The 10,848-nt window shown below is 41.0% G+C and overlaps 2 protein-coding genes across 2 annotated transcripts; both read right to left on the reverse strand.

The window, feature by feature from the left end:
* Positions 1 to 1,400: 1,400 nt before the first annotated feature.
* Positions 1,401 to 6,432, reverse strand: c3h7orf57 (chromosome 3 C7orf57 homolog). Its single transcript, XM_088292045.1, has 8 exons — positions 6,324 to 6,432; positions 5,378 to 5,432; positions 5,116 to 5,289; positions 4,949 to 5,036; positions 4,460 to 4,589; positions 4,127 to 4,191; positions 3,943 to 4,043; positions 1,401 to 2,990 (listed from the first exon to the last, which is right to left on the reverse strand). The coding sequence occupies exons 2-8, from the start codon at positions 5,418 to 5,420 to the stop codon at positions 2,932 to 2,934; spliced, it is 660 nt and encodes a 219-aa protein (XP_088148171.1). The 5' UTR covers positions 5,421 to 5,432; positions 6,324 to 6,432; the 3' UTR covers positions 1,401 to 2,931.
* Positions 6,433 to 8,049: 1,617 nt separating this feature from the next.
* LOC148339400 (four and a half LIM domains protein 2-like) lies at positions 8,050 to 10,316 on the reverse strand. Its single transcript, XM_088290307.1, has 5 exons — positions 10,161 to 10,316; positions 9,916 to 10,093; positions 8,994 to 9,163; positions 8,468 to 8,654; positions 8,050 to 8,201 (listed from the first exon to the last, which is right to left on the reverse strand). The coding sequence occupies exons 1-5, from the start codon at positions 10,314 to 10,316 to the stop codon at positions 8,050 to 8,052; spliced, it is 843 nt and encodes a 280-aa protein (XP_088146433.1).
* Positions 10,317 to 10,848: the final 532 nt, after the last annotated feature.

Consider the following 10,848-nt stretch of genomic DNA (forward strand, 5'->3'; position numbering starts at 1 on the left):
CGAGACATTTGTGTGAATGGCAAGTCTTAAAATGAGTAAAACATAATGACTGGGGCGATTCTAGAATTAAAGATTTTGCGGGGCTGCGGCACCATGGGGGGGCAAGATAAATGTGGCAGTTTTGTAGGGTCAGTTTGGACGCAATTTTATTGCCACTTTTCTGAAAAACTGCATAAAACATTTTGTGATAGAAATCGTCAAGGAATCGATTTTATTAAAAAAAACAAAAAAAAAACATTCTAAACAACTCATTTTGATATAGCAGCACCGACATACTCATTGACAGAATGCATTTTTTCAGAACCACTGACTGAGTCCTAAAAATACCAAAAATGGACCTTTGACTTTTATATGAAATGCAATGCACGGCATGACACAAACCGAAAGTGATGTTTGTGAATACGTATAATATCGGTATGGATTCCTCTTTGCTCCTTTCTGTTTTCGGCATTTGGTGAATTGGCCTCCAGTCAGTTAGCTTGTCAGTCCAACCTCAGATTAATATTTACATGAGCACACAACAGTTAGCTTCTCTCAGTGGTGCTTCCTCCAACCACATGAAATGTTTCATAGCTAGAAAAATGTAAGCTAACTCTTAACGACGACAATTAAATGCAACAAAAATGATGCATTTTAAAGGTAATAGCAGTGTGCTCAAAAACTCCAAAATGAATTTGGGCAATTTCAATTGTTTTTTTTTTCAACATTTTAAAACCGTGATTGAACGTTTGAGCAATAATTCCAAAGAGGTAAAATTTTTTATGCTAACACAACATTGATCATTGTAAAAAAAAGAACACCATACCTCCAGCAAGGCATGCGTGTGGAAGGTTTTGGGGTTGATTTTCTTCAGCAGGAACTGCGGCCTTAGTCAAGGTAGGTGGAATTAGGAACAATTCCAAATACAGTAGGCGGAGTTAGCAACAACAACAAAAAACCCTCAGTCTTCTGCTAGGAAGAAAAAAGGAAACGCCTACTAGAACTCCCAAATGTATGTGTGGCTGATTAGAGGCAATGCTGACTACCATTTCAAATGAGTTTAGGATTGGTCAGTTCTGCACAGACACATTATTTTAGTTGTTGGCCAATTGAGTAGTTCAGGTAATAGCTCACATTAAGGGTGTTTGGAAATTATTTTGATCTAACTTTCATCTATCTCACCCCAAAAAATGTCATTTGAACAAAGATGTATCAATTTTTTAAAATGTATTTTCTGTAGTCACCAACTCCATTCGAAAGGTTCCCTTGTTGTGATTTGCAACTAAAAAAAATACACATCAAATTTAGCATTTTTTCCATTAACAATGCTTTAAGTGGTAATATTGAAAATTTTGTAAAATGAGGGACACAAAATTTGACGAACACTCTGATAACGTTGGAGAAATAAAAGACAAAAGCAGTACATGCACATGTCCATTTATTGAAATAAAATGTGTGTGAGGAATTACATGTCGGTGAGTCACTCTGTGTGTTTGTGTGTTCCCACGTTGGTTGGCGCTAACTTGTTAACAGTTCAACTGGCAAATAATTACACGAGCAATAAATAAACGTAGACCTGTGCTTCAAAGAGAATATCGAAAGTGGCAAAACTTGACTATTCTCGTGAAACCCGCGGCACGTCGGCATTATACAGCTGCAGCTTTGAATAACTTGACACTTCTTAGAAATGAGTTGCGTTCCTGTCTGTCTTCAAAAAGTCTGTGATTTGAACATGACGTGTCTTGGATTTTCTCATCACTGTCAGGTTTCTACATTGATGCAGAAAGAATTAAAAGCAGCAAAAGTGTCTCAAGTGAGAAATCTAGCAATGCTTTGAGAATGTCGAAGGATATTTGTATGTTGTCTAATTGGCTTTTCAGTAGTGATAGACCGATCATCGCCGGGTCGATTACTGGGAACGATATTTGGCATTTTTTTGATAATCAGCATCGGCCTTTTTAATAACTTTCAAGGCAGATGAATTAAAAGATGGGTTTATTTTTGCTCACTGCAGCACAGTTCTATCTCTGCTGTGCTGGTGGCCCTGCCTGCAGAAGCAGATTGGCCCACCCACAGCACCATCTGATTGGCTACTTGTGTAGTGGGTAGCAGACAATCAGCAGTAAGCTGCCTGTTTCAAAATGTTGACACCAATTCCCTTTTTTCAACCAATAAATATCGGCTTGAAATATCAGTTATCGGCCTCCATAAGTTCTAATAATCGGAATCGGCCCTGAAAAAAAAAAAGCATATCGGTCTATCACTACTTTTCAGTGAGAGCATCCAAACTGCAAAGTCCATTTATTTGGTTAGTATTTTCACGACTCACTTGTGCTTACAGGTCTCTTCGCGGCATGTTTAGCTTGTTGGTCTGCAAAATATCAGTAAGCCAGCAACACAATGTCGCCATTGAACATTTGGCACGGTAATTGCAATGTGACTCATTTTTATTCCGCTTCCAGACAGAACATGAGACATCGGGTGAATACAGAATTAAAGAAATATTTTGCAGAACTGGAATCTAAACATCACTTTTGTAAGTCAGCTCGCACCTGCAGCTCAAACACACAGATTTCATTTTACTTCACTTGAACGCAAATAAATTAGCACAACACATCAAAAAAGGACTCGCTCGATCGTCACACAATTAGGCCGGCAAACTGAGCAGCTTCAAAAGCGCGCTTTGAACATGGAAACGTTTTAAGAGAACCAAACGTTTCGTTTTCCCACGCAGCTCGCAGGTCACCTGTCAAATCGAGGAATTGCGTTACAAAAAAAATAAAAATTAAAAAACGACATCATCACAGCTACTCAATTAAACGCGTTATCCGAACCAAAGCAAATCAACGGAAGGGCTCATCCGTCTGCAAAAAAAAAAAAAAAAACAAGAGCACAAACAGTCAGTGGATGGACGAGAAGAGGAAGTCAACGTGAGAAGAGCGACTGGTCGCACTAATCAAGGTCGTCCACATCCTCCGTTGCAACGGTGCTAGTTTGCTCCGAGGTCACACCTGCAAAACAACGCCCGCCCACCCCCCCCAAAAATAAAAATCAATTCAGGGAAATTATGCCTGCACTGACAAGCACAAATAATGAACCCGATTTACGGAAGGTTTGCAGGAGCAAAAACTTGCTTGGGCAAGTGGAAGGCGTAAACGAAAAGAGACGATGAAGGGAACTTTTTTTCTGAAAAGCCAAAAAAATCACGACCGCTGATCTATTAAGCGATGCAATTTTGGAGCTTGTGAATGAGCGGACGGCTGACCTGGAGCCAGTCACAAGACTCACAAAACTTTCGCTTGCGTCTGGATCATTTCCGCACACTGTGGAAAATGGTGACGGCCCCCCCAGAGCAATTTTGCTGCCATTTTAAAGTTTTCAGGGCAATGTCTCACAGGATAGCCACAAGCCATCCCATTCCCATACACTTGAGACAAAATAAATTGAACAAAACACGGCTTTCATCTAACTGTTGTGAATGAAACAATAGATTTCTTTGTGGAAGTCACTAACATGTTTGTTTGCCTCTTCCACTAACACTTCCAATTTCTTCACTTCAAATTCAATTTTTCACTCATGGACGCTCTCCCAAATCAGAGCAAAGTGAAGCGCAAAATCATCTTTTAACTCATGCACTACAAGCTGAGTTAAAAAAAAAAAAGGATCTTTGACGTCTTTAGCCGTCAATGGCAGTAAATGAGTTAATTATAGGAGTCCTCGCCGGTTTTTTATTTATTTATTTTTTTTACATCTGCTGCTAACAGCACGCGCGATCCATTAGAAAGAATTTACATGTAAATTTAGCGCCCACTATTTGGGATGTTTGTAAAAGATAGAAATCGTAATCATTTACGTGCAACACGCCCACTAACATCATGTGCAGTCTGTTGGGACAGCCCACTCAATTTTGTACCCCCCGGGCTTTTTGGGAGCCCAAAATGTCTCGATGTACGTGTGTCATACTTGAGGCATCGTCGTCATTGGCAGACTTCTTTTTGTCCTCCACGTAGCCGTGACTCAGCAACTTGGACATGCTGACGGGGGCCGTTTGCTTGCTGTGAGAACTGCGCCGACCACAGAGAAAGGGAAACTTTAGTGAAACCTTCATCCTGTCATGGCCATCCGGCTTGTGGTGGGATGTACTCACGTTCTCTTGTACATGTTGCTCACGGATAGCCCCTCCAACTGAGCGGCGGTCCCATCAGGAGATGTCTGCAGGATGAAAAGGCGAGCCGGCTTATCATGGAACCGTTTCACTGACACGCATGATGGGGGAGGAAAAAAAATAAAAGTGTGGCGGCGTACCACGAATGATGAAGTGACTGACTACAGATGAAAAATAAATGGGAAACAGCCTGTGATGACACAATGATGATGGAGCAAACTCAAAAAACCTTTAAAAAAAAAAAACGGCAGGCAACAGGAGAGAGAGGCGAATAAAAAAATAAATAAAACATGGCGACTCTTTTGAAGTCTTCACCTTCTCTTTATCATGAGTAAATATATCAGTCTCTCTTTCCCAGGAAGAACTGTTATCAGTGCCAAACGGTGCAAGCAAAGGCTGCCTGCCGCCCTTCGCCTGGCTGTTGGGAGACGTTGCTTTGCTGCCGCTGTAAATACAAAATCACCGTGACAAACGAGCCGCACATTGCATTCCGCGGCGTGGAAATTTCATCAATGTGCAGAGCAGCTGAAACTGTCGGCCCGCAATAGGTCAAAAGTTTTTTTTTAATCTTTTGTCCGCAGCTAACCAATGCGTGGCACTGTGATGTAATGACGCAAACAATTTTTATATATTGCACAAAAAAAAAAAAGTAAATACTTGAAGATGAGTAATTCGACATGCTTGCTTTGTGCAGCAGAACATAGATAACATTTGTCTCTAGTTAAATTGCACTTTTGTTTTGTTCCCCCCGGGGTTGAGATGAAGCAAGAAGTTCCCTGTGCCAAGACGTTTCTTTTCATTTACCTGTTTGAGTCATCACCTGAAAACCAGATGTTGGGATTGTAGGCTGACTTGGGCTTGTCATCCACGTCGGTGTCATGGCTCAACAGGCCTACGGCACACAAATAATCCTATTTCAAAACATCCCATCACAGTGAGTGGCACATTCACAGTCACCGAATTGTGATGACCTTTATGCCCGCCTTGCTTTGCAAGTTTCACGTAGTCCGAGTCGGATTCAAAGATGCCGACCCGCCGTCCGCTGATCCTTTCGACTGTTGTGCTTTCAGCAGCAGTCTGGGACAGACCGGGAATTTGAGACGTTGGGCCAGTCACACCAGTGGATCCCGCTCCTGGCTTGATGCCTGCAATGGAGTGACAATCTCGATTTGAGCCAAACAGAGCCATAAATGTCAGCGATCAGCTGGAAAATGTAAACATTTGTATCATTACCTCCAGGCTTGGTCCTTCGATGGTTGGGCACAACAGCACTCATTGTGGAATTAATCTGAAAAACAAGGAAGCATTACATAATTTAATGCCTTTTGCCAAAAAAACAACAAAAAAAAACAACGAAAACATACATGTGCAAGAAGTGTCAAACATATATGCCTGCGGGCCAGACCTGATCAGCTTACTATGGTACTCAGTTCATCTCCCACTTTCTTATTCGTTTTAATGATTGGTAATTGGTGGAACTCTCACAAAAAAAAGATTTTCCAAATGCATTTGTGCAATGGCAAGTCAACCACTTTATAGTTAATATCATTAATATGAATTTACTGGTACGACTCACTTGACATCAAATTCGGCCGGATGTGGAGTTTAATAGAGTTTTATATTACGTAATGGTAGAGCAACGGCCGCCCCCTGTTGGCGGTTTACCAAACCTCCCAACCAAGAAGACATTCATCAATAATGCAATTGATAAATAGATTTATAAATAAAGAAAGCTTACGAAATATGTGACTGGTGAAAAAACGCAAAACTAAAGCCCCCCCTCACCCAAAAAAAATAGAGCAAAAATAAAACCAATAGTGTAATGTACTAACGTGTAATGACATAATGCTGGTGATATGACTTTCGGCTCATCTAATTTCATTATGACCGGGTGAAATGATCAAACATCTCTGTGAAAACGGCACTCAAACGAAAAGCGCCACCAATGCTAACGATTGCACAGTTTAGCAGTAGCAGCGCCGGCAACATATTTTAAATACACGAATAGAGTGCTATGTGAAACAATGCATTGCTAATGCGTTTAGCCGCCTACCAGCAAGCCCGACAGCGCACAAACGACTCAATCAGTCAGTGCTTGCAATATATTTATATGTGTATGTATTGCATTATCGTTTGATAAAATTTGCTGTGATGCAGATGCACTGTTGGAGAAATTTACCGTCTGCTGCTTGTTATTCTGCAAAGAAAAGGGGCGAGCGAATACGAGCAGAAGTCACTTCCTTTCACTACAGCGACCACTTCCGTTACTGGTCAAAGATCGCCTATTGCAGTAAGCGAGCTGTTCGTTTGGTTATTCGCGATTTAAATTGGCTTTCACACAAATGTCTTTGGAAATTGATCACGAGAGACACATCATTCACGATATCACAAAATAAAAGCAGACGTAATATCACCCCCCTACACACGCACACACATTTGTCTTCAGACAAAATACTCGAATGATCAATAACACTGGTCAACACGACTTTACAATTGTCGATTAATTTTGCGTTGATTCCGAATCTTCCCTTGTTTTTCTCGATCACATCAGGTTTTTATGCTAGTATAACTACTACTACTACTAATAATAATGATATTATGATTATGATTATGATTATGGTGACTTGCGACTAGCTGGGGACTGGCCCACCTTTCGCCCAAAGTCAGCTCGGATAGGCTCCGGCACCCTCCTGCGATCCTGTTCTAAGTGTATAGGATCGGCGGTGTAGGTGATGACACGTGACACATAAATAGAATATATTCAGTAATATTTATGAAATAAGGTTTTGGTTCAGCAACAGGTGATGTGTTTTTCAGAAAGGTCAGAGCTATTAATTACAACCTACGGTAAAATTCGAACTGCGCAAACTTTTGTAATATCTCAAAAAGACCATTTTTAAATCGGTGTCAAAAATACATTCAGTAATAGTGACACATATAGCCATATCTGATTAAAATGGACAAACACGTACATTTTTTAAATTAATTTTAATTATATTTCGTGTGTAACGGGTCAATAAAAACTTGGAAATACAAACTATTGTATTATAATTACAATTTTTTTATGAAAATTATAATTACTAAAAATACGTTTGGGGAATTTCAGGCAGTGCATTCCCCTAACACATTTTCATCATCATTTTCAAGTCTGGTCGGCTGAGTTAGTCAAATCTTTTCCGTAGGAAGTATCCTGGCGCATATTGTTTGCACGGAACATTGTAACATCATTGTGCTTAGCCTTTGGGCGTGCTTAACCCTGTTCAGGATGATCGAATTATCCGCTTCCGTACCTATTTGCTGCATCTGCTGGAACAGCAGTTTTCTTCCCTCACCACATTCATAAATCTTCTCACTGCCTCATACGTGCAAGGTGGCTCAATTGCCGGCATCTTGCTACCAATATATCCAGTGTCCCTCCTCCGCACATGTTCAAACATCTCAGTCTGGCTTCTACAGCTTTCGGTTATGCGTTTACCGTGTTAATTATCTCACTGCTTCCAAACTGGGGCACAACTGTAAAATATGTCTGATTTACTGCCATTGATGTCTTTAGCCGTCAATGGCAGTAAAAGAGTTAACATGTTTTTTTTTCTATGACGAGCAGAAATATTTTCATGAATAATGACACATGGTTGTCTTTGCACTAGTCTATATTTATTGTGATAAATATGCCGCTACAAGAATCGACAAACCACTATAGTTCATATCTAAGTTATTTCAAAGTACATATATAAACCGACAAATTATGATCTAAAACCTAATTTGTGACAAACGCATTTCTTATTAATAGGTCTATTGTGGGTGCATGCAGAACAATTGATCAAGCCTTAATGTGCGAGAAAACAAAAGCCGACACGAAAACCGAAGCAAAGAATTTGCCATGCGTTGGTGTCACAAGCGCTCGGTCAGATGTCTTTGCCACAGTCAGGGCAGAAGACGTCATCGTTGAACGTGAGGAAACCTCGGCCCACCAGGGACACGGAGCACCTCTTGCAGTTGAAGCAATCGTTGTGCCATTGGCGCTCCTGGAACGAGATATACTTGCTGCCCCCGAGACCTGCAAAAAAAAGCGCATTTGTGATCAGGCGCGATCAAGGACTTCATCATCTCCTGATCAGAATAATGCAATCACTTGTAATTCCATATTAGCGACCATCAAAAGGGAAGCATGCAAACGGTCGTCACATGTCAGTTAAACACGATCAATCCATTAAAAGCACCGTTGGACTCATCATTTCTGGACAATCAAATCGTATTTCTCAACATAAAAAAGTCCTTATTATGATTCTTTGTTTGGCGTTCAAATGAAAGGGGCTCATTCACCGCTGATTGGGGTGGTGCAGTAAGCGCACTTCTTTGCAAACAAGTTGCAGAAACAATCGAAGCAGTAGGCTAAATCATCCCGAGAAGTGAAACGTTGCCCTGCCAGCTGCTGCTTGCATCCGTTGCAAACAAAGCATTCTTTATGCCAAGGCTGGTCGTGGTAGTTCACTCCTCCAGTCGTGATCGGCTGAAAAAGAAGGACTTCATTCATTAATTCATTCAGCTCTTGAAGCGCGCAACATTTTCAAGGATTTTAAACAAAATAGAAAGGACAACAATATTTGATATACAGTGGAAACGTTGTTCATTTGGCCCAAAAACCAACATATTTTTTAATATGTGTTTTTAATAAAGGAACTTTGCACTGAATTCTGCAAAAAAAACATAATCATTCAGAATAAAATGGGCACCGAAATGCGGCTGCAATGAATGAATAAATAAATAAAATCCTCATCACCCAAGCGATAAAATTTCAGAAGTTTGCTCGTATGGAGAGCATAAGTGTGAGCGTGCGTCCGTCTCGTACCTTCTTACAGTGGACGCATTGCTGAGCAAAAAGATTCTCATAGCATCGCAGACAGTAGTTGTTGGCCTCCTTCTGGATGAACGTCCTGGTGCCGATGGGCTGCTGGCAGTTTTTGCAAATGAAGCAACTCTCATGCCAACTGACGCCCTTATGCTCCATCTTCTTCGAGCCTTTGAAGAAAAAGTGTGTGACACATACTGCGTAGAAATGGCTTCAAATTCAAACTACACAACTTTTATTGAGCCAAGGCACATATTTTCTATTGGACAGAATTTCACTGAAAATAATCAAATGATCTTCCACTAGATGAAAGATGACACCAAAACGAACCTTTTTATGTCCTTTTTGTGAATCGCTTTGCTGAGTGGTGCGCCGTGAGATTTGTTTTTTTTCCGATGTGAAATATGAGCCTTGGCTCAATAAAGGTTGGGAAACACCGTCCTCATTATCTTGAGAACTCATTAACGTGAGAAATGTCTTCATATAAATTAATTCATAATAATAACAACATTATTATAAGTAACTTGAGCACATTTATTATTTCAGACAGGTGTTTCAAACTCGTAGCATTTCGCATTAATCAATACCCAAGAATTACTGAAGCTCGTAGTTTCAAAACTTTTGGTGGCCGCTGCACGATATATTGAAAACAAAAAAAAAAAAAGCTATTTTTCCATGCAGCGAAACAACAATTTTAAAAAAAGAACATTGAATCCAACCAATGTCACCAATTTTTATGAATTTCTTGAGGAGGCGATGAAGTCACTTTTCTTTCTGATTTTGTCATATTATGCTTTTTTTTTATCAACTATTTTGTGGGTCCGTTGATTGTTGCTAAAACTACCCGAAGGGAATATCAATATGCAAACATTTTGTTTTTGGTTGACGGATGCTTCAAAAAGAGCAAGAAGGCCTCTCTCACCTGGCATGATAATCCTCGAGCACTCGTGGCACTTTGCCGCGAACTCGCTGCTGTAGCAGTTGGAGCACATGATATCGTCATCCTTGGTGGTGGCGAAAGCCTGATCCACCAGAGATTGGCTGCACCGGATGCACAGGAAACATTCCCCATGCCAGTGGAGGCCCTTGAATGACACATCCTGACAGAGAGGCGAAAGGCGAAAAGCCGTGGGTGATGGGCAGGTATCGAGCGACCGCAAATCTTACCTTGCTGTTGCTGCCAATGAGCTGATGGCACGCGACGCAGTTGGTGCACCACAACGTCTCGTAGCATTTGATGCAATGCGGGATTTCCGCCTTCAGGATGAACTTTTGCCCAAAAAGGGACTCTTTGCACTCGCTGCAATTGCGAACTTCAGCCATCTACGTCGAAATGTTGGTCAAACGTGGTTACAAGTGAAGCAAAGCGGTATTTGTATTGTCATTGTTCATTAATTGGCTTGTTTAGCCGAACGGCAAATTTACAATTCTGTCTACCATATGGATCATTTTCCAATTGTTTGGGTGGGGTTGGGGGCTCGCCGATCTGTGCGACGAGCTGGCTTCGTATGCGCTACTGTGACTCATTTCGCTAGCTTTTGAGTTTAATATTAGCATAAACCGGCTAAGGCAATTAGCATCTTGACATGCGTCAACGGCAAGTTTTTTTTTTTTGTTGTGCGGCCCTCTCCGAAGTGGCCCGTTAACGTCCCGCTGGTTGGGGACCACTGAGATAGAGCATTGTCCATGAATATAGTATAGCGACTTTGTAAATAGTTCAAGGGTTCTGTGGTTTCCTCTTTTCCGGGAAGACTCTGAAGGCAGCGGGAGAGCAAGTAGAGTGAATGTTATGTTGTTGTCTCGGCTAACAGCAGCCGTTTTGGGCTTAATAAAAGAGGAATTTGTTGCTGGATAC

This window comes from Idiotropiscis lumnitzeri, chromosome 3 (genome assembly GCF_059441095.1).
Source record: "Idiotropiscis lumnitzeri isolate Australia: NSW breed Sydney's pygmy pipehorse chromosome 3, RoL_Ilum_1.0, whole genome shotgun sequence".
NCBI classification, from domain to species: domain Eukaryota; kingdom Metazoa; phylum Chordata; class Actinopteri; order Syngnathiformes; family Syngnathidae; genus Idiotropiscis; species Idiotropiscis lumnitzeri.

Excerpts from the sequence above, each read along its gene's own strand:
- c3h7orf57 (XM_088292045.1), bottom strand. The coding sequence starts at position 5,420 with ATGAGTGCTGTTGTGCCCAACCATCGAAGGACCAAGCCTGGAG. Across the intron at positions 5,290-5,377 it reads TCGAAGGACCAAGCCTGGAG|GCATCAAGCCAGGAGCGGGA; the intron begins GTAATGATACAA and ends ACTCCATTGCAG. Across the intron at positions 2,991-3,942 it reads CAATGACGACGATGCCTCAA|GTGTGACCTCGGAGCAAACT; the intron begins GTATGACACACG and ends GTTGTTTTGCAG.
- LOC148339400 (XM_088290307.1), bottom strand. The coding sequence starts at position 10,316 with ATGGCTGAAGTTCGCAATTGCAGCGAGTGCAAAGAGTCCCTTTTTGGG. Across the intron at positions 10,094-10,160 it reads TCATTGGCAGCAACAGCAAG|GATGTGTCATTCAAGGGCCT; the intron begins GTAAGATTTGCG and ends CCTCTCTGTCAG. Across the intron at positions 8,202-8,467 it reads CTGCACCACCCCAATCAGCG|GTCTCGGGGGCAGCAAGTAT; the intron begins GTGAATGAGCCC and ends TTTTTTTTGCAG.